Raw genomic sequence first — 23,456 nt, 5'->3', positions numbered from 1 at the left:
AAAAAACAAAACAAAACAAAAACTCCACAGACAAAATAGAAACTTGCTGCATGTTTTGTAGTTTAACTGCCTGCAAATATAAGCATGATTATTATGATGAGTCCTCATGGAGGAACCAGCACATGACAGCAATGACTGTAAAGGAAAAGAAACCAACCTGTATGCTCTGTGCAGATGTGCAAGGTTACAGAAATAAGAGTTGGACAATCAAAGTAGTTTTTCACTTCTTTGTTTTTTTTCAAAACCATGTGCTTTCTGGTTTCTGAAGCTGTGATCACTGTGTTGTGGTGTTTTGATTTTCCCTCAGTTGCTGTTCTCGTAGAGGAATATTGCTTCCCAACAAAATATAGACACTTCTCCTCTGAATTTATTTTGGTCTTGATTATTTTTACTTCTTATATAAATAGAATACAAACTAGTTGTTATGGTTTTAAAGGTGATGCCTGTGTCAGTGTGTGTGTGAACCTGGTCTGTGGTCTGCTGCTGTTCCTTTGATGGTTTTTGTTCAGTCTGCAGGGATCTTTTGTCACTGTGAGAGCTTTGAGCACAGCAGCAGTAGTAGATGGCTGAATGAACGAGGCTAACTGCATTTATCTCCAACTCACAGCTGTTCTCGTTTTTCACAGCTGAGAAATCTTTTTTCTGAGCATGGTTGTAGTCACTGTCGACTTCACCAGTGCGTACGTTAATATGAAGAATCACTCTGAACTTATCATCGTCTTTCTTCTGGTACCAGTGCACATAGCTGCCACTGCACTGGGCAGTTCCACAGCTGAAGGAGACTTTTTTGCCAGGTGTCGCAGTCAAAGTTAAATCTTTCTGCATCAGCTCTGCAGCCATGGTAACCAGCGCTGCAAAGACACAGAGAGAAAAATGTCAGTTTGATGGTGTTTCTAACATGTAGTTTTTGGTGGGCTTAAACTCACCTAAACACAGACAACACAGAGCAGCAGCTGGGAGGAAAAGCATTGTGTGAACCGTTGTGTTCAGTGACGTTTCCTCTGGTGAATCTCAGGAGAAGTGATGCTTTGATAGAAACGAGGCCAAACAAGGACAGTTTATATGATCAGACGAGGACCACGTGTTTCTAACAACTCCTAAAACCTCCCATTAACTGCTGCAGCTGTCAGTGCTGCTGCTGAGTGACAGCTGAGGCGTGTGTTGCAGTTTTCCACTGAGACTGAGGTTTGCAAAACATTAACCTTCAAATATAGAGTGGAATTTATTTATTATTTCAGTCGTATCTTTTCTTGACTTTCTATGAAGTCAGTCAACAAAATGTCTTAAAACTATGATGACTTCAAAACTAAAAATATTTGTTCCCACAGACACAGACTGAGGAACATAAATGGACTTGATGTAGTCTGAAATATTTTCGACCATGTGTGGAAACAATAGTATCATCAACATACAACTCCATGATATGATACATATCAACTTTTAACGTTCAGGAGGAAAAACCTCCCATACAACTGGTCTGTGACATTTTTTCTTTCTTTTCCACCTTTATTGTGTACTCCCAGTACTCCCAGTTAGCTGTCAACTTTAATTACAAGTATTAATTTTACCCTTTGACGCTATGAACATTTCGATTTATGATTTAAAGTACTGAAATTTTCTCTAACTCTTGTCTCTCAGACTGAGATGGAGCTGTGGTTTCTTGCTTTTCCTCTGATGGTTTTTGTTCAGCCTGCAGGGATGATTTCACACTGTGAGTACTTTTGTAACAAGAGCAGTAGTAGATGGCTGAATGAACGTCTTTAACTGTTTTTAGCTCCAAAGCCCAGCTGCCCTGATTATTCACTGCTGAGAAATCGTTCTGCTGAGGGTGGTTATAGCCTCGATTTATTGCACCGCTGCTTATATCAATAGAAAGAAGCATTCTGAATGAATCTCTTGTGTCTTTCTTCTGGTACCAGTACACAGTGTTACTGCTGCACTGGTCAGTTCCCCCACAGCTGAAGGAGACACTTTCTCCAGCTCTCCTGGTCAGAGTTAAATCACTCTGTATCAGCTCTTCAGCCACAGTAATCACTGTGGTAGAGACACAGACAGGTTAGTATGGCAGTGTTTGTTACAGATGGTGGACTGTTGTTTGAATAAAATCACTCACCTGAACACAGACAGCACAGAGCAGCAGCTGGGAGGAAAAGCATCGTGTGCAGTGATGGTTTCTCTCCTGAACCTGGAGAGAAGTGGTGCTCTGTTAGGCTGATGCAGAACAATGGCAAGTTATGAGATCTTACAAGTACCACGTGGTTTCTAACAGCCTTACAACCTCCACGTGTAAGGGTGGTGCTGACTGACAGCTGAAACCATCTTATAGTTTAAAGGAACATTTAAATGTTTTCCTGTAGAGGCATTTATTTGCTGTTCTAACCTATCGTCTTTATTTTATAGTTTCTGAGAAGAGATACAACCTTGTGACTTATTCTGCTATTTTAGAGATGCAATGAATTAGAATTCCACAAAGATCCTGATCTTAGATTTTAGCTTTGAAATATTTCCTTTTTCCTAAATCACATAAGTGGAAGATGGATGGATTTTCCCTTTCAATTCATTAGTTCAGTTTCCATTGCTCATACTTCTGATTCTTGTGTTTGATGATCCAGCTGAGTGGAATAACAAAACTGCAGACTTCAGTGTTTGGAGATCAATATTCTTCATAGTGTATAATTACTTTTTAAGACACTGATAAAAGGTTTTAACATTTACACTGAAGTATGTAACTGACGCCAGTATTTGAAAACCAGTTATGTTTTTCACATAAAACATAAAAATATTTCCTGGATCTTTTTTCATATTTAGATATTTATCTATCCTTAATCCTTCTTAATTGTCACAACAGATTGTGGATTACACGTTTGTGCTCTGCCCAACTTTACTTGCATAAACCGTTTGTTCTGGTTGTTCCATCGAACTTAGAGCAAACAGGGAGGTTGCAGAGTGCCCCCTGGTGGACCAGCTGTGAAACATCAATATTCATGACACCCTCACACTGGCACTGTGACAGAGCAGAGGCCAAACAAGTATTAATAAGATACTGTTTGAAATCATGTGACGAGGCTCACGTGATTTCAAACGGGTCCTCAAACCACCCTGCAGCTGAAGATCATACAGCTGCTGATTAACAAGTGATGCAGTCTTGAAATTTTTCCACTGAATCTGAGGTGTGAAGAAGAATAATCATCAGTGTGAAAGTCTGAAAAACGGTGTCATAGAAAACATTTCTTCACACTATAACAACACAATAACATGTTTCAGCCCCGCTTTTTGTGTTCTTCACACATATGGATAATCTTTCCTGCATTAGTGATCTCTCTTCTGCTGATCTCTCTGTGGATTATTAGAGGTGATTGATTTAATTTGAGGTGATTTCAGGAGTTCTGAAATGTGTAACTTTGAAATCTTATCATTAAAAACATCAACACTTTGTTTCTTTTTCTTCCTTTCTGTTAAGATAATAAGCAATTAGAATGTAAACCACTTTTATTTAGTGCAAACATACTAGACTAGAAAACTTCCCACTGAGCTCTCAGCCTTCATTACAAATAGTCATTTCACTGTTTGCTGATATAAATACTTCGATTTGTGTGATTTAAATGCTGAAATTTCTGTAACTCTGTTCTTGTGTCTCAGACTGAGATGGAGGTGAAATATGTGAATGTGGGTTGTGGTTTCTTGCTTTTGCTCTGATGGTTTTTGTTCAGCCTGCAGGGATCATTTGTCACTGTGAGAACTTTTAGAGCAACAGCAGTAGTAGGTGGCTGAATGAACGTCTTTAACTTTCTTTATCTCCAACTCCCAGCCGTCCTGTTTCTTTACAGCTGAGAAGTCTTCTTCCTCGGGGTGGTTGTAGCCTTTAGTAATTGCACCATTTTTCGTGCTGATAGAAAGAAGCATTCTGAATGAATCTCTTGTATCTTTCTTCTGGTACCAGTCTACAATGGGACTGCTGCACTGGTCAGTTCCCCCACAGCTGAAGGAGACACTTTCACCAGCTCTCCTGGTCAGAGTTAAATCACTCTGTATCAGCTCTTCAGCCATAGTAACCATCACTGTGGAGACACAGACAGGTTAGTATGGCAGTGTTTGTTACAGATGGTGGACTGTTGTTTGAATAAAATCACTCACCTGAACACAGACAGCACAGAGCAGCAGCTTGGAGGAAAAGCATTGTGTGCAGTGATAGTTTCTTTGGTGAACCAGGAGAGAAGTAGAGCTCCAATGCAGCTGAGGCCAAACAAGGATGACTTATAAAATCACACAAGTACCACGTGGTTTCTAACAGATCCTCAAACATCCCGTCAGCCCCTGCAGCTGACAGATAAGACTGCTACTGATCAACACTGAAGCTTCTGTGTGGTTTTAAACTGGTCAAACAGGTAAAACAAACAAACAAACAAACATTGTTCTAACCTTGTGTTCTTGTTATCCTTCAGATAAGGTAGATACACTATTTACATTATAAGAAAAATAAGAATAGAGGATTGATTGATGGTGATTTATCCCCATCTGCTGGTGAAAAGATTGCATTAAGTATCATCATAATGTAGCCTGGCTGAATTAACCAGCCCAGATCACAGATTATCTTCGGGGTTCTTTCAATCTGAATGATAAAGTAAGCGCTCACGAGAAAAATACAATACAATAACACCTCAATACTCACAGAGTATCATTATATTACTTAAATTATTCACCCAGTTGGCTTCATACACATATGAACTTGAGTAACACTCCATTCTTAATCCATAGGGTTTAATATAATGTTTGCCCACCCTTTGTGGCTATAACAGGTTCAACTCTTAATGGAAGACTTTCCAAAAGATTTATGAGTGTTTATGGGAATTTTAATGTTGGATGAGAAGCCCTGGCTCACAGTCTCGGCTCTCTGCTCATCCCAAAGGTGCTCTATGGGGTTGAGGTCAGGACTCTGTGCAGGCCAGTCAAGTTTTTCCACACCAAACTCATTCATCCATGTCATTATGGACCTTACTTTGTGCACTGGTGTGCAGTCATGTTGGAACAGGAAGGGGGCATCCCAACATTGTCCCCACAAAGTTGTGAACATGAAATTGTCCAAAATGTTTTGGTATCCTGCAAACGGCTGAAAAACAACCCCACACCATAATCATCCCTCCAGCAAACTTTACACTTGGCACAAGCATAATTTGTGCAGCACCTGACTTCACTAGCTGTTACAGGTAGGAGTCACGCACACGTCACTGTGGATCAGATCACCTGTGGATTATGTCCTCTGAAGCCTCCCATTGATTGCTTGTATGTTTTTGTGGCATATGTTTAATTATTTTACTTGGCAGTAAACAATAGTGATGGGCAAAGTGAGGTTTCGTGAAACACTGAAGCATTTGTGCTGGAATCGTGTTGAGGCCTCGAAACAATCTTAACGTCACGGTCCTGGGTTGGTGACCCAGTGTTTTGTGTTTTGAATTATTAATCGTCTTTGCTTTCATTATTATTTAGAATTTATAGTCTCTTGGTTTCTGTGCTCTTCCGGTGATCCATGTTCCCTCTGTCAGTCATGTGTTTGTTGTCTTTGTTAATGTTTTCCATTTACTTCCCCTTGGTCTCATGTTTGATTACTCCCAGCTGTGCTCTCCTCCTGTGTCTCATTCCCTCGTTATCCCTCAGTGTATTTAAGCCCTGTGTCTTCCCCTGTTTGTTTGCTGGTTTGTCTGTGTATCACCCATGACATTTCCCATGTTCATTGTGTTTTGTGTTCCCTGTCTCAGGTTTTTATGTTTCAGTTCCAGGTTTCTAGGTTCAGGTTTTTGTTCCTTTGTATTATATTTGTAGGTGCGCCCAGTTAAGTTTTATTTAGTTTAGGTTTTATTCACGTTCTACTTTTGTTTGTTTTCTGTCCCCGCAGCCAATAAAAGCGCGTTCACAGTTATATTCGTTGTCAATGTCTGCATTTGGGGTCCTATTTCTCTCCACTCCACACGTCTGCCAAGGCAGCCGTGACACTGAAACCATCTCCACAGTGATACATGCTCGCCAATTTGGAACAGCGCCTTCAGTACAACTTGAAGACGCTGTTCTGTGAAACAATGACGCAGACAAACAAAACTCCAAACTAAACTACTAATTACATCAGACTGTCAGTAATTAGGATTTTTTAGAGAAATTCTAAAACATGGTAAGAAAAATATTGGGACTGTTAAAGACAACAAGCTGTGACTGTAGTGATCAGTGTGCTTCAGCAAAATCCTCCCTCTGTTAACATTCATGATAGTCACATTAAATCCATTTATAAAGTCAAACATACAGAGAACAGGCTGTAATAACCACACAGGTTTACAGATGTTTTTTCAGCTCAGTTGATTTTTAAGTTTTCTAGATGTCTGTGTCATTAATTTTAATGAATTAAAAAATATATATATATATATATATATAGTCAAATGAAAACACTGTGTGATGTTTGTTTACTGTGAGTCTGGAGTTTGAGTCATAGTGAAGCTGCTTGTGTTGTCTATGAGATATTCTCAGCTGAAGCATCAGTGGGAATAAAAGAAAATGAAAACAAAAAAACTTGTTTGCCATGAAAACTGTTCAGAAGCTGTATTTAATGGATGTGTTTTTCTAATATTTCTTTTAACAGTAAAATATTCTTTATGACTGCACACTATGCGAGTAACAGGTTACAGTGAATGAAATGACATTTTATCTTAAAAGTGAAAAAAAACTACAGAGCAAATGGAGTCAGAGCTGAAAACTGTTTTAAATCCACGTGTGTAATAATTAGAAGTGTTAATATCAAAAACACTAATTCAGTAATTACAAATGACTGTGGTGCAGTGTCCGGAAGCAGCAGGTACACCACCTGTTTAAACTGGGGAACGAAAACCTCGTTCAGTCGTGGTCATGTGACCTGGTATTTTGAACCAAGCTTCCGAGCAGTGTTTTTAAACATCTGTGCTTCACCAACTCAACTCAGTCCTGGAACATTTGTTTCGAGCTTCCCGTGTGTTTACAGATTGTTGCTGCAGAAGCCTCCTATTGGCCACGTAGCTTGCACATTGGGCGACTCAGTTTGATCGGTATGTAACTTTGATTTGTCACCATCTCAGCATAAGTTCTTTTACAATCATCTTTTTACTGTAAAAGCTTTTTCTACTATGCATTACAGGAAGTCTGGGCCTGAGTGGGTGGTTTGAAAGCTTTACAGCAGAATCGCTACTGCTTCTCTGTGCTGCATTTACAGAAGTGCTGCTTTGCATTTTTTGCCTTGTTTTGCCTTCTCGTTTGATCTGTCTGCAACACTCTTGTTCAGGTTTTTAGAAAAGCCTTTGAGCCCCATGTGAAATATATGGAAGCATCATAATGTACTGAATTATGAACTTAGAGCAGTGGTATGTATAATAATTTAGAATAGTATTATAAAATTATTAATTTGTTTTGTGTTTGTACATTTGGTTTCTGAATGTTTGATATGTAGATTTGCTTCTGTGTTACATCGAGTTGGTGATTTTTCTGTACATGTCCTCATCTGGCATCCCATTCACCCTCTGGTAAGATACAGCTGTGAATTTACATGTACAATTGATTAATTGATTCTTTTCATGTGATATTTTAAATATCTCTCAATAAACTGTTGTTTTACACTGAACCACATCTCTGTCTCAAGTATAGTGGACCTGAGATCCTTCTTGATAATTATTATAGTTTCTAACTAAATATTCGTTGAAATTCCAGGATTGTGTTGTCGGATTTTCCCTATGATTGTAAAATCATTGGAGCTCCTGTGCCACCATTCTAGTGTGACTTGTGTGACATCACTGGTTCCTTCCTCACTTCCTCATTATTCTCACCTCCTTGTGCTCTCACATTGTCTGTAATGTAATGTTTCTCCATAGTTCATGGTAAAAACCTGTCCAGCTGTTCTGTCCACTCTCTTGTACGGAAGAGGATTAGGGCCACTAGGAAAAAAAAAAAAAAAAAAAAAAAAAATTGGGCACGTTTTTTTTCTTTTTTCCAGAATTCTGAGAAAAAAGTCAGAATTCTGACTTTTTTCTCAGAATTCAGGAAAAAAAGAAAAAAAAAGAAAAAAAAGACGTACCCACTTTTTTTTTTTTTTTCCAGTGGCCCTAATCCTCTTCCGTACTCTTGCCACCAATTAGATGGCATGTCCGGTTTAAAGAACTGATTAACATACATAGACAATTTGAAGGTTTTATTCATGTTTTTCTGTTTGTTTGAAAAGCAAACCCGTTACTTTCTTCTTCTCACTGCAGCGTTTCAGCTTCCTCTGCCTCACACTGCTGTCTGACTGCATTCAGCTGACAGTGAAATGAAGCAGAAAAGAAGCTGCTGATATTTGGACAGCACACATGATGGAAAGGAGGATTTCAGTTGATGTGCACATGAATGATTTGTGTTTCCTCTGCAGGTGAAGGTAGAAAGTGTGTTTGAGCTGATGTGGATGTGAAGTCAGCAGCATGGGTCAGTGTGTGGGAAGACAGGACGCTCTAATGTGAGATGACCAGCTCTAACTGTGCATGACTCTTCAACATTTCACAGCTCAGCACTCACATCACTGCTCCATCATTGTTAACAGGAACCAACGTGGACATCCAGATAGACGTAGAGTGAGGGTTCAACCTGTACCTGACTATGAGGCCTTAGTACCCATTCGCAGGTACTGGGTGATGTATTTTTTTTCTTAATGTTGTATCTGATTTATTATTATATTAGTTATTATATAATTATTGTATTTTAGAGGATAGACTCTTGTCAGTGATATGAATTTTTTTGCTTTTATTTGGTCCACCAAGTCTGACATTTTTGTCTTACTTTTTTTTTTTAATTTTCTCTTAGGCTTTATTCAATTATTTAATTTTTTTTAAATAATTGAATTTTACAAAAATATGCATTTAAATAAGGGTTTTATTTCTCTCTCGTACCTTTGATTTCAGCGACCCTCAGGCTGTACCGACATCAAGACCTTTACAATCTAAAAAGAACAAAAGATAATGTGTGTGCAAATGTTGTTGGTGACTCAGTGTTTGTGAAAAATCCTCCATCATGTTTAATGTCAGCTCAGCTCTTTTTCACACACATTTCTATGTTCATATGTGAAGCGGTGTGTGTTCGAGTGTTTCCACAAACACAGCAGTCAGAGTGTAAAGAATGGATGTTGTGGGAGGTGTTTCTGTAGTGAAGAGGCTGAGTGTCTGTAGGACTCCAGTAGGGAGGAACTTCCACTCAGGTGTTCCAGGTTTACTGGATGGAGGAGGGAAGCATTATTATGATTGTGATGGCATATGAACGGTGTGTTGTCCTGTTGCAATATTTGACTTTATACTTGGGATTTAACAGGAAGCTACTAAAGAATATGGGAGAAATATGCTCTCTCCTGTTAGTCCCTGTCAGTACTCTTTCTGCTGCATTTCGGATCAACTGAAGGTTTTTCACTGAGTCTTTAGGACATCCTGATAATAAGGAATGACAGCAGTCCAGGCTAGAAGTAGTTTCATAGCTTCACCCTGAGATGAGATGTTTCTAATTATAGTAATATTAAATATTAATGAAATTATAAGAAGCAGTCCCACATATTTGTTTAATACGCACACTGAAGGACACGTCATACTCTAAGATTCCTCACAGTGTTACTAACGTAATGCCATCCAGAGCAAGCATCTCATTAGACACCATGTTAAGATTAAGATTTTATTTTAGGCCCAAGTATGAAAAATCATATTTTATATTCTAATTTAGAGAACATTTAGGAGAAGGAAATTAAATTCAGTTATTTGTCTTTAAGACATTCCTGCAGTTTAACTGATGGATTTGTGTATAACTGGGCACCAATGGAAATGCAATGCAGTGTTTTCTAATAATATATGAGATCAGGGAAGCATGTACGATGTAAAAAGTATTCTAGTCTGTGTTAGTACTTTGTAATGATCAGGGATGTCAGCTGTTTTACTTTGTTGTAAACATTATTTATTGTGTTTATTTTTACCAGGGGGCGCGGAAGCATAGGGTCACTATATGGATCAATTGACACAAGGTAATTTAAACCAGTGTGAAAAGAAATGAGAACAAAATGTTTTTTTTCCAGACTGTTGTTAGTCCAAGTTTAAAATCTCCTCACATTTCATCTATAACACCACTAATGTGATGAACCACCACTGCTGTGCCACCAGCAAACTTCAGCAGCAGGATGATGTCTGTCAGCAGTGAGATACACACAAAAAGATTCACTACGTTTAAAAATGATCAATCCAAGTAATATGAAAGCTACAAATGTGCTCTAAGTGTGATGTTTCCAAAGCTATAGCATTAACATAAAATAATAAGTAACGTGACAAATGAAATAACCATGAGAGTATGTAAGTAGTAAAAACATGAGCTGTCACTATACTGATATTGTATTTCTGTTGTTTCTTCTTGTACTGTCAAACAACCTTTCTTGTTAGGATTGGATGGCAGTGGTTAATGTTTGATGTCAGCCATGATGTTTATTGTCTCAAAAAACATAAGCAGCACTACAGGATGTCTCTAATCTTAATGGACCTTTTGTGTGTGTCTTCTTGATGACAGCCATACAGAAAGGCTTAGCTTAGTCACACATTCTAATGCACGACGCTCCAATATTCCCCCAGACAGGAGAGGTAAGAGGACACACACACCTACACACCTTAGCTATAATGCATGTAGATGACAATTCAGTCTAATTAATTAATGATCCAGGATTTGTACAGTACCAAAACAATAGCATACATAGGAATGTGAGTTTTTAATGAAATGTGAGTTTTTCAGTGAAGGTGATGAATTGTAATGAAATATAATATACTGTCACGGTGAGCTGTGTGGCAGGCAGGGGCTGGACCCGAACAGAGGATTCTACTAAAAATAGGACAAACTAAAAATAAAATACAGCAATACTTAATGAAAGAAACAAAGACAAACTAAGGCTAATGATCTTAAACTAGACAAATAACAACTCGACGAGACTTGACATTACATGACTGTTTAGAAATCTTTCTTTTTCTTTTTTGCTCTATAAAAATAGTTGTTTTTCTTTTTCAATCACTCATCTTAGCAGCAGGATTTACATGAAAAGAGAAACAAATTAAGTTTGAGTGAAAATGTACATTTTTTGCACTCTCTGGTCAACTGACTCAGTGACTCAAATGACTCAAAAAACCCGATTTACTTTGGTGAGTGACTCATTCAAACTCGATTCGGTAAAAAGAATCGAATTTACCTTCACTAATTACCAGAACTCTTTCTAGAATTTTACACGTTTCTCATGTCGTTTCACTGGTCTGGCCCAATTAAGGTCAAAGTAGCTTGTATGCTGCCCATGGTGTGAAATGAGTTTGACAGACCTGCATTATGGGCTTGCTCTATTCAAATATAATCCAATAGAGCCATCTAGTGGGCACACAGGTCAATAGCAGGATAGACATGGTGTTCGCGCCTCCACAGACAAAGTAATTAAGCTAGCCACTGGTTCTGCACCTAATATAAACATCACATGAAAGTAATAATAAACTGGTAAAGACTATACAAAGTCTGCACTACAAGAAATTGGGCCAAATTACACATAGGAAAGTTTTGTGATTAATTACCATGAGGAGAACAAAAACACCCTAAAGTCCATATCACACTACAATCGCCATACTTGCAACTCTGAAATATTCATAAGAAGGGTGCACGATCAAGAACTATACAGGTAAATGAATAAATCACATTTCTCTGCCACAGTCCACTTCAGCATCCCCTCAGGCACTGGCACAGCTATATGACTATACAGAAAATTATTCTGACTCTGAAACAATCGTGATCAAACAATGAACCTGGTATCAAAATATTGATCCAATTTAGATCCCGAATATGCTTTAACTTTAGTGAGCGAATTCCAGTGAATATATGATAATAGGTTCTTCATATTCTTGTATTAGGTGACTCAGAGGCCATGTTGAGGAGAGGAAATCGAAGCTTCTCTGAGCTGATGGTCCACAAAGATTTCAGGACTCAGCAGGTACCTTAAATCAAATTGCTTAAATATCTGCTGTAACAGAGTGAATCTTCAAATCTTGGTTTCAGAATTTTTATTGTTCTGAATCCAAGACTGCAGAAGCATTCACACACTTTGAACTTTTCCATGTTTTGTTACATTACCACCAAAACATCAGTGTATTTTATTGGGATTTTATGTTCCAGCTTACATCCATCTTTGAACCTGAAGTGGAAACTGAATCTGGAATCATTTCCTACAGGTAATCATTCTGCATAAAACTTTCTATCACATTATTTTGACAACTACAAGTAATAGTTTTCTAAATTAAGTACAATACTTAAAAATACTACTTTCATGCTATATGACATTGCTGGAGCTCATCAGGTTTCAGCTTGTGTCCAAATGGTGAGATAGTCTCTCCGGACCCCACAGTTATCTGCTGGGGGTTCTTGGCTTTTTTTAATGAGGGATTCATGACCAGTCCCATGAGATGTAGTGTAAAACACCTTTAGAGTATAAAATTAAAATTTAAAATTCTCAATTAATGAGAAGTAAAAGGTGGTGAAAGGAGCAGTAGCCAGAAAAAAGATACAGCTCTTTTACATGGACATTTTCATTCTAAAACTGTTCCAGACAGCGGTGTTGTAGACAGCATTTGTAAGCACTGCAAGGTTGAGTTTTCTTATCGCCGGAGTGCTTCAAGCCTGAAATATCACTTTAATCCTTTACACACTATTGATGCCAGGAAACCACCCACCCAAACAAGCAATGGCGGGAGTTTTCGAAAGACTATGTTAGATGCAGCATGTGGGAGCAGTATAGCAAGACAGCAGGACAAGCTAACATACGCCATAGCAAAGTGGATATCTACAAACTGCAGGCTGAATACGCTCATTCCAATCACCATCTGCACCTGTTGGCAAATGGCTCGCCTGCATATAAGACCAGTGCTCTCAATGAGTCTATGCCAGATCTTCTGCTAACCTGTGTTAGTGTGAGGCCACGAAGTTGTTCTTGAGCATCATATCAACAAATTTCCCACGTGTGGGACTAATAAAGGTTAAAGGTTATCTTAAATATTGAAGGCATGATTACACTGTGACAAGTTGCCATTTCTGGGCTTGGGACACATTTTCTCGTGATAACCTCCCCAAAGTGTGTAGCTGTGCAGTCCAGTTACAAATGTACTGAATTTCATTTTTTGCTTGGCTTGGATCATCCTCCCAGTCTCTTTTCTTAAATCAGGTCCAACACCCCTTGCAGCTTTCTGCTGAACAGTAATTTAAAGGTTCCCAAGGTTCCACCTCCTGCACTGCAAACAACAGAGAGTCTAACTAGTAATCGCAATAGCACTGATTCTTGTGAATAAACTTACACATCACAGATTTCAAAGTCTTTTTCAGCTGCTCCACCATCCGCTCAGTCTGAGGGTGGTAGATGCTGGTCCAAACAGATTTAATGCCCAGTAATTTGTACAGCTGTTTTAGTGTGCGAGACACCAACAATGTGCCCTGGTCAGTCAGGTCCTCTTTCGGGATGCCAACTTCAGAGATGGCCTGAAACAGTGCCTGTGACTGTGTACCAATGGTGCACAGCTGCACTGCTTCAGGATGGTAAAGCAGCAACGCTGATCATTTTATTAAAGATGAAAGAATTTGGACAGTTTTTAACTCTCAGTGACGCCGCAGTGTTGATTTGACTTTGGGACCTGAAGCGGATGGATTTTTGGACCCAGATTACTCCGCGAGGCTCCTGACTACAGTAGCTGTAATGTTCCGACAATCCATCAAGCAGTGCGGCTTTGTAACAGTTTTTGACAGATTTTTGAGCGCTGTGTACCACATAAAATCGGTTCGAGGTCAGTAAGCACAACCAGAATTCATACATAAGGCGCACCGGATTACAAGCTGCACTGTCGATTTTTGTGAAAATTTAAGCATTTTAAGTGCACCTTATAGTCCAGAAAATACGGTATAATAAGTTCATAATATACTACTTTTGAATTCATTATTGAATGTTGCATTGACAATGCAGTTAATCACAAAGAATCATGCGATTAATCACTATTAAAAAATTTAAATGCTGCCCAGCACTAATATCTAGAAATATCTAATATCTAAACCTCTAAAGTTGCATTGATTTATTCAAATAGCCTGTGCAGCAACAGTAGATAGAACATCTACTGACTGTGTGCTACAGTATGGACTTTATTTTACTTCCATGCATCTGTTTCCCTCTTCTTTCTTCATTTCTTTTTCCCCACAGATTCAAGTGTCCTGGTTCGGGTCTCTTCCAGTGTTCTCTGACTGGACTGGTGTTTGACATGACTCAGGAGGTGGAAGTTCTGTACAGGATTATCCAGTGGGATCAGAGTATCCTCCAATCAATTGGCAAGACAGCAGCAGGACCGCTGTTTGAGATAAAGGGCTGTGAGGATGCAATTCGTCAACTCCACTTCCCACACTGTGAAACAGATGAAGGTGAGCAAATTACTGTACTGACTGCAAAGTTCTACTCTGAAGAGCTTTTATTTTCAAAGGTCATGGTTGCAGACTTGGGAACAGAAAAAAACAACAAAACACTGCTACAGCAGTGCTTATTCTGAAATTGTTCCACAATTAAAAACTCAGTCTCTTTAAGAAGCTCTTTTAATACAGACCTGTTGTCAGTTAACCTGGTTAACTACATGGTGCTCCAGCTGTTTCTTTTTAAGAACCGTGTACTTTTCTAAACCTTTTGACATGTGCCGTTGACATCAAATTGAAAATGAGCTAATCTTTTTCATGAAACAGTAAAATGTCTAAACATTTGAGATGTTTTGTAACTCTAGAGTATGGAGCCCCGCAAGGGGCAAAACCTTTGCGAGTTCATCTTCATTTTTTTTTTTCCTCCAGTGTCCCTTGTGGGGCTCCGTACTGGAGATCTGGGTTTGTATTTTTTGTAGAATAAAATTATCCAACTGAGATTATTGTTCAAATTATAGACAGTTGTGCTTAACCATTTCCTGAGAATTGGATTTGAGCAAGTGACAAAAACTGTCTCTGTTTTCACAGCTGTGCTCTCTGATGACTCACTGTCTGTCATCAACTTCTCCGATGATGGATTTAGCGTCCTACAGCCACTGAAGATCACAGATACTCATGTGATTGTAGAAGTCTCTCACCTCTCTGCCTTTGGGCTTATCTGGGATTTCATAAAGAGGTTTTTGACCATAAAGAATCCAATTAAGGGCCAAGTTTTACTGTTTGTCAGAGCAACACCGATGGGAGCACAGACACAAAACCTTGATGTTTTTCTCCTGCCATGCAACGTCCCTCTGCACGAGGTAAAGTTGGATCAAATGCTATATCTTCATCGCTTTCAATACTTTTAGTGGAAGCTAAATATAATGTCAAAACAAAAGTGCTTTTATTAATGGGTATGAATGAGGTAAGGTGTATAAAGTGCTTTGTGTGTCAAGTTAAAAGTGCGATATAAAAACCAGTCTGTTTACCTTCTTTTTTTTTCTGAGGTGCATGAAGGAAGTTGAACACAGCTAAGCTTTCGTTATGTTAGGTGGCTGAGCAAAACCCCCAACGCCAGCTGGAGATGACGAGTATCACAGAGCTTTCTGTATTCAGCTGCACTTTGTTTTATGCTGTTCACATGTTCACATTTCATTTGTCTTCTGGCTCTTCTTCATACATGATGATTTTGGGAGCCGTCTACTCCAGTATACCTTGAGATTGTGATGTTACAATTGGCATCCACTAGGAGAGCGTTGTTCAAGCAAATATTTGACTGGAATAGAAGCCCCTGACTATGGTGTTATTTTTGTGCCTCTATTCTGAGCACACACAAATAATTTTTGCAAGTACAAATTTTGCATTTTGAGTTGGAAATTATTGTGAGTGAAAAAAAAATTCATTGCTGCGTTCAAGAAATGTATTTCAGTGTTTGCTATTATCCATAACACATACAATAACAGTCCCTCTCGCCCAGTCACAGACTTGGATGCAACAATTCTGATTGGCTGTTTTGGTCTCCAATCAGCTCGCTAGCTACTGCATTCCAGGAACACTGTCCAAAGTGTAGTTAAATCCAGTGGAGTGGTTTGGTTTAAACAAAAATTAAACCATCAATGGTCTTAAAAATTATATATTTTAAAATAAAATAATTAATCATACTAACCAAAAATGAATTTAGCTACAACCAAAACAGCCAATCAATTTTTGCATCCAAGTCTGTGATTGGTTGGTTTTGTGGCACATTTATAACAATGTACAGAAAGAGTTGAGTGTGCAGGGAGCAGAGATGTTGAGAGCGGGAGCGACACACTGAGAGTAGGTCTGCAGATGTCTGTGAGCACACAGAGCAGATCAAGAGCAAGAGCAAACGCCAACAACTGACCGGAAGGGGCTGTTATTGTGTGTGCTTATGGATAATAGTAAACACTGAAATACATTTCTTGTACGCAGCAAAGAATTTTGTTCACTCAAATTAAACTTTCCTTTGCTCAAAATAATTTTCTTCTCAAAATGGAGCATTTGTATTTGCAAAAATTATTCACGTGCGCTCAGAATAGAGGCACAAAATAATCCATACTCAACAGAATGGTTGAGATGTTTGTGCATTTCAAACTTGCAAGAAAATTTTGTACTAAACTCTATTTAGTATTTATATTAATCACTAAAATGTACTTTGTGTGCATACACCATTATGAGATGTAAAATTGTAATGAAATGCAAAACTGAAAATTATTTTTTTTTTAAAAACCCTAGTTGTTTTAGATACACTGCCTGGTGTCCCTGGACACATCATCAGTGATGTAACCTGGGGTCATAAGTGGTTCCGGGTCTTTCAACAATCAGGCCCCTTCTCCCAGGTCACCCAGCTAGGGTTGATCAAGCCCCAGCTTGTGTCCAGGTAGCTCTACCCTACATGCCACGCCTCTCTTCTTTTGATCCACAACCACCTCGACGCCACGTCTGCTGCGTTGGTGGCCAACTTGATGGCCCTTTGCTGGGATCACCCTTCGCACAGGGCTTTTGGACAGCAGCTTAGAATATGCTCCAAGGTTCCTCTCTTCTGACAGAGGAGGCAACCTGGTGTCTCCACCTTCCCCCATAGGTTAACATGAAATTAAAAAAAAACCAAAAACAGTACAAAATGGTGAGGAAATAATTTGGGGAATCTGAGCATCCGTAGGTCAGTAAATAAAGAAAGAGACCATTCTTTTCAGTTTTATTGCTGAGCACACTCACAGTGCTGTTTATTTTCAAAGGTTATGGTTGCATATTAGAGCTCAGAAACTTTCAAATGGAATCATTTAAACATAAAAAATATTTTATTTTTGTTCTTTTATTCTTGTGATGTTGAAAGTGATCTAATTTCTGATGTGTCACTTGGCCTCTACTGAAAATTAAGCCTCTAAATAAAATGTTCTGGTGTCTCCTTAAGGTAAAAGCACAGCAGCCACACTCTGTTTACATCCCGGTGCCTTCCAACTGTAAACTTGTCAAAAATGAGACTTACACTGTTCTCTGTCCAACAGCCAGGAAAATCCAACCCAAGGTAAATATTGTACAAGAAAAATGACTAATGCTACCTGTACTACTATAGAGAACAGGATCGCAGTTCTTCCTGGAGGCTGTTGAATCAAATATAAACAGAGATGGGAGGCATTTTGATAGCTTTGTTTTTCATACCCATCTGATACAGAAAGAGAAACGAGAGAACACAGAATTCTCTCTTTAGCAATAAAACATAAAGCTCAGTAGGTTGAGCTGCTAAACATGACAAAATATATCAATCATCAAGAAGAATCAAACTGCTGTGCTTGAAAAAATCTGACATCCTTAAACTCCAAAAACGTTTTGCTGTAGACTGATATGCTGAATGAAAGTCATTTTCTAGTGTTAACCTAAATTTGATGCAAGTACTAGAAGACATTTTACTGGCCTATTAGTTAATTAACCCACAAACAGAGTAAGGGACCATGTAGAACTGTCACCTGTTCAAAATGGACAATCATATACTGAGTAGGAACCATGACTGAAATAGAGTCCTCTGGTGATCCACTGTGAATGGTAACCATGCTAAAGCTTAATAAACCTGCCATGGATAAAGGCATTGACCTTGATTCTTGTTTTCAGAAAGCTGAATTTGACATGGAGTTTGGACCAAACTACTATGCAACGTTTGAGATCCGTTTTGATGTAAACACAGAAGAAGTCACTGTAACAGTTCAAGACCAAACCAACGAAGAAGTCTGGGAGCATGACATTGATATGGCAGGTAAAGGCTTCATCCTGCAGCAACATCATTTTGTCTCATAGTATCCAACACTATAGAAATAAAAAGAAGATTCCTCTTATTTCTCTGTGGCTCTTCATGCAAAATGGAAATGACAGAACGATTGGAGTGGCAGGATGGCCACTCAGCGACACCAATTGAACTAAAATTAATACTGAGTCAGTGTTAATGTTGCCAAAACAATATTGAAATGTAGTTTCCTCTGGTACCCTGCCCAGTTGGATCAGGAGTAACATATTGAGCCACTCCTTAAATCCCTGGCTGTCTTAGTGGTGTCCAGAAATGATCTGGGAAACTTTCTAGGGAAAGCCTGGTGATATCAGGAGAGACAGCATCTATTACACTTGGAGTAGAGAAGCTCTCATTGATAGGAATCTATCTATCATAGAATTTATTAAACCCCCAAGACATGACAATCCAGAGTTGTAACCAGGAGGCAGATTTTTGATTTAGATTACGTATTAATGTAGTGATAATTAAATCATTACCTAAAAGGGTTTAATTTGACACAGGTATCTAACTAATTATATATGATGAGTTTCAAAACGTATGAGTGTACAGTGTTAGTTACAGTTATAAATGATCTGCTGTCCTGTGGAACCAGTTCCCAGTGTGGACTCCCTACTTTTAAGAATAGGCTTAAAACGTTCCTTTTTGATAAAGCTCCTTTAGTTTTCACTGTAACTAAGAGATCCACTGATGCACTGAGCTTTTCTTATTTACTCACCTCACTATGTGTTTATTCGCTAACTCTGCATTTAATCAAGTATTGCCAGTTAACCTAACCTCACTAACTATGACTTTGGACGTTGGGAGAAGCTGGAGTCCCTGGAGAGAACCCACACAAACATGGGGAGAACATGCAAACTTCACACCGAAAGGCCTCGGCCAAGTGGTGGAAACAAACTCAGGCTGTGAGACAACAGTGCTAATCACCGCGCCAACATGCTTTAATATCTGTCTCTTTTCCACAGTGTGTCTTTTGCCCTGTCTTCCTCCCTTCACCCCTACTAATGTTTGTTCACTCTTCTTATCAGACCCACCCTAATTGTCTTCACCTGTGTTAATCACTTTCAGCTGTGCCTCCTTCTCCACCTGTCTCCTGTAGCAGTTGTCAGACGCTTCACCAGAAGAGTGTACCGCAAAGCAGGATGTTGCCTCATCCAGGTAACTTCAGGGTTGTCCATAGGTTTTCTGTACTATGGAGGTAGTTTGCATCTTATCCGGGTGAATATCCACGGTAACTCGTTTTGTGAGCCTAACCAGCTCCGGAGCAGGTTTGGTTTCAAATAAGAAGTCAGCAGATATAAAATCAATGCTTACTGACCAATCAGTTCTCCAGAAAGTAACATCACCATTCCTGGAAGATTTCTAAGACCCCTGATGGGAGAGTACCAGGGTTGAAAGTTCTTCAGTTGCATCTAAAGTCTTTTTGTTTTCCTGATTTTTAGATGTAACTTTATTCAATGTCAAAGTAAACTTTGTGATCTCTCCTATATACAGTACAGTGTGCATAGAGATGAGATCATGAGGTTCCATTTTATTTCAGTGCAAAAGACGAACAATAAATATAAGAAGTTTTATTTATTATTCGTTGATTTATTCTTCTTTTTTCTTGTTTGCAGCAAACAATTTTCCAACAATGTTATTATTCTATAAGCATTTTTGTGTGATCCTAAGACAGGACACCTACACTGCAGTTGTTAACCTCATATCCAAGCTGCATGTGTCACAGTCTGTGTGGCAGACTGTGGGAAGTGGGGAATGAGGACCCAGATGCAGGACTCTTAATGATGTGTGTTTATTTCCAGTGATGTAAACAGTTAACACAAAAAAACCCCGTGCTCTCCCCTGATTCCCGTGCTGTGTCTTCTTCCCAACTGCTTCGTGCTCTCCAATTCCGTGTGTCTGCACTCCCAGTGCTTCCTGCTCTCGGGCTTCCCATGCTCCTCCTGGGGGGAAACAATAGACAGCCGTCAAGACACACAACCCCTGCGAGTATACACTAACTTAGACTTTGCTCTCAAGACACTGACATGGAGTCTCACTCAATCATCCCACACTGGTGGGAGCTCCATCACACTCTTAAATAGCTTCCCCAAGGAGCCTGATCAGCGGCAGGTGCGTGGCATATTCTTCAGGTGTGGCCAGCCCCCTAGCAGGGCCACACCCACCAGGGCTGCAGGTGCCTGTCACCCAACCTACAGGAAACAGCCGCACCCACCCACACACACACACACACACACACACACACACACACACACCTGCCTATACCTTCCACGTGGAAACAGAACAGCAGCACAGAGCAGCTAAAACACATATAATAATAATAATAATCATAGTAAGAGTCCACACCGCTCATGGACCCTGGGTCCCTCAGACCCAGGTCCCTGACAGCAGTAGACAAATCCTGTGTTTGAATTCTGTTTTTATATTCAGTCTTTACTCTCTCATCCTTAAACAAATATGAGTCTGCAGCTGAGATAATACAAAATAAAACTCACAGGATCAGGTTTGCAGGTTTCCCTCTGACTACTCCCCTCCTGCTGCACCTGCACCAGCTGACTGACACTTATAAAATCAGAGCAGATTAATTTACATTATTTTAAACTTTTTTAAAATCATTGAAATCCCAGTTATATCATAGTTTGCTATTTTTTAAATTTATTTACCATAAGTCGATTTACAATCAATTCTAAATATAAAAGGGTGGATACAGTGACTACATTGCAGTTTTTATTATCAATATCTAAAAAAAACTGTTGACTGTAATGATCTGTTATGATCAGTCACACTGAAAACACAGTTTTATATTTGACTGTAACTGACCGTGAGGTTAGTTTCATAATCATTAACATGCTAATTGTCATGACCAGCGGTCAGTGATCAGTGGACCTTGATTATGTCAAATAACATTTTATGAGTTACAGTGTTTGAAATTCAAGTCTGAACCAATAGTACATAGTAGGACATCCATGTAGTTGTAAAAGCACGATAATATATTAATTAATCCAAGGTATTCAGAATATGTTACATTGACTCATTGACTAACGTAATGGAATACATTACAAAATACACTTTGGGGCATGTATTATGTAAACTGTAGGGGAATACATTTTAAAAGTAACCTTCCCAACACTGCCCACACATACCAATCATACAAACCACATCAGAAAGTGTGATGTGAAACTGTTCTTGGTCCACTGCCTGTTACCAGAAATTTGCACAATTCAAAACTTAAAAAGCAAAAACACAAACCAAAAAAGTCTGTATGATTCCATTTTGACTCTTTTCAGTTTTACAGCAGACAAAAATATACTTCAGGACTTGTCAATTTTTATTTGTATTGTCTTTTCCTTTTTTATTTCAGGTTCTCCAGATGTGAATGTCGCACCAAAGGTGAGTCTTAAGCTCTGTTAGCCTGCCCACTGTTGCTGCTCTTCTGTATGTTGATTTGCAGCCTGTTTTTACCCTGGCTCCCCCGTTATTGTTGTTTCTGTGTTTGCAGCGTCATATCTGTTGACCTAAGAATATTTCCATGCTTCAAAGTATTAATTACTGTGGATGGAAATAATAGATGGAATAATGTTTTTATTGCAAAAGTGGTCATGAATTAGACCCAGTAATCAGGTCAAGACTGCAGAACAGTGGGAAAGCTAATCAGTGGACGAGTCGAGGAGCTGGACTCCTGCGGCAAAGAGCAGCCAGGATGAGTGACATGCTTCCTCGTTGCTCTAGATACTGGAGATTTGGAAAAGGCCAACACGGATCAATTACAAATAACATCTTTTTGTGGATGATGGGATGAAGTCCCTCCTCAACTGTTACAAAGTTACATCAACATAATATTGACTAAATATAATTACAGTAAAGTAACATGGAAAATAACTAACACTAAACTCTGATTTTTAGCTGAAAGTTTCAACTGAGCTCCTCGAGATGCTGAATGATTTAGATGATGGGGACTTTGACACCTTTAAGTGGCACCTCAAGTCTGAGCTGTGGAAAAACATCAAGCCCATCCAAGAGAACAAGCTTACGAAGGCAGAGCGGCATGCAATGGTGGATCTCATGGTGCAGAAGTATGAGATAAGTGGAGCTGTAGAAGTGATGGAGAGCGTTTTATTGAAGATCAGCAGGAATGACCTGGTGGAAAAGTTAAGACTCTTAACTGTGGATACATCAATCTGACATTTAGATCAGATATTGAACAAATCCTGAGTAGAAAATCTGGGTTTAATATTGGCAACAAAAGAAATTTACGCCCAGTTCAATTAAATTCCATTCAAGCTTTTATTGGACTCATGGTAAAACTGTGTAGACCAGTAAAGAGAGGTGCACTCAAACTAGGATGATGAAAGAAGAGAGTTAAAATATGATTAAAATTTACTTAAAATATTTTTTTATTATTATTATTTTTGCTGCAGGCTGTGTGAAGCTGCAGTTAAGTCCACATTCCATATTGTAACATTAATCTGACACGCTTCAGGTCTATGGGAAATATTTGACATATATGTAAGTATCATTGTGGAAATTTTCCATTTAATAAAGCCTGCAGACAAGCAGTGAGCTGTAGCTAACATTCTTTAATCAAAACACAAAAACGGAAACCAAGCTTGGTGAGAGAATGCATCATCGCGGGGCAGACGATCAGCCTAGCATGATGTTATTCCCCCCTTTTCATATATATATTTTTTTAGGGTAAACAGTGTCTCAAGACAGACTGACACTTGAATTAGTCTGCACAGCAGATTTACTGAAAATAGCTTATTTGCATGCTAACTACTACACCAAGTCCTCAAATTGTAACGAGTTCTAAAGTTGTAAAGAGTGCAGCTTGAAGCGTGCTGGTGACCCCCTGCTGTAGGGGAGACCGGGGATAGTTGTAACATTTTTGACATTTCTGTCTGTAAATTGGAGCTCTTTTAAGGTATTGGATTCAAAATGTAATGCAAAGTATTTACATGTCTCTGCTATTAAATAGTGCAGCTATTTTCTCTGCAGCACAATTACCCATTGCATGGTGTAGTCTCAAACACAAAGAGTGAAATGTTACAATTAACCCCATAGTCTGGGTTAGTTGTAACATATCCTGAGGTGAAATGTAACACAATGAAATAAGGGTACTGACAAAACATTAACATGTAATCTTTTTTATTCAACACATGAA

The 23,456-nt window shown here is 38.9% G+C and overlaps 1 protein-coding gene and 1 long non-coding RNA gene across 4 annotated transcripts; one reads left to right on the top strand and one right to left on the bottom strand.

The window, feature by feature from the left end:
• Nucleotides 1-362: 362 nt before the first annotated feature.
• On the bottom strand, nt 363-2,355 carry LOC109201581 (uncharacterized). Its single transcript, XR_002061631.2, has 3 exons — nt 2,114-2,355; nt 927-1,026; nt 363-851 (listed from the first exon to the last, which is right to left on the bottom strand). It is a non-coding gene; the product is annotated as an uncharacterized LOC109201581 (long non-coding RNA).
• Nucleotides 2,356-6,831: 4,476 nt separating this feature from the next.
• Nucleotides 6,832-23,160, top strand: LOC102077026 (uncharacterized). Of its 3 annotated transcripts, none has more exons than XM_019357312.2 (15): nt 6,832-7,061; nt 7,460-7,532; nt 8,411-8,494; nt 8,579-8,659; nt 9,989-10,033; nt 10,567-10,637; nt 11,934-12,013; nt 12,196-12,251; nt 14,258-14,472; nt 15,046-15,317; nt 17,432-17,545; nt 18,127-18,268; nt 19,364-19,453; nt 21,657-21,685; nt 22,199-23,160. In XM_019357312.2, exons 3-15 carry the CDS (start codon nt 8,460-8,462, stop codon nt 22,475-22,477), a joined length of 1,509 nt encoding a protein of 502 aa, XP_019212857.1. In that variant the 5' UTR covers nt 6,832-7,061; nt 7,460-7,532; nt 8,411-8,459; the 3' UTR covers nt 22,478-23,160. The 3 variants fall into 3 exon arrangements, with proteins under 3 accessions (XP_019212857.1, XP_025759239.1, XP_025759238.1); XM_025903454.1 differs by lacking the exon at nt 7,460-7,532 and adding an exon at nt 7,151-7,373; XM_025903453.1 differs by lacking the exon at nt 7,460-7,532.
• Nucleotides 23,161-23,456: the final 296 nt, after the last annotated feature.

This window comes from Oreochromis niloticus, linkage group LG23, assembly GCF_001858045.2.
Source record: "Oreochromis niloticus isolate F11D_XX linkage group LG23, O_niloticus_UMD_NMBU, whole genome shotgun sequence".
Taxonomy (NCBI): Eukaryota; Metazoa; Chordata; class Actinopteri; order Cichliformes; family Cichlidae; genus Oreochromis; species Oreochromis niloticus.
Note: the sequence above shows the minus strand (reverse complement) of the source record. Positions and strands in the feature narration are given on the sequence as shown.

Excerpts from the sequence above, each read along its gene's own strand:
- LOC102077026 (XM_025903453.1), top strand. The coding sequence starts at position 8,460 with ATGGGTCAGTGTGTGGGAAGACAGGACGCTCTAAT. Across the intron at positions 8,660-9,988 it reads GCCTTAGTACCCATTCGCAG|GGGGCGCGGAAGCATAGGGT; the intron begins GTACTGGGTGAT and ends TATTTTTACCAG. Across the intron at positions 21,686-22,198 it reads ATGTGAATGTCGCACCAAAG|CTGAAAGTTTCAACTGAGCT; the intron begins GTGAGTCTTAAG and ends TCTGATTTTTAG.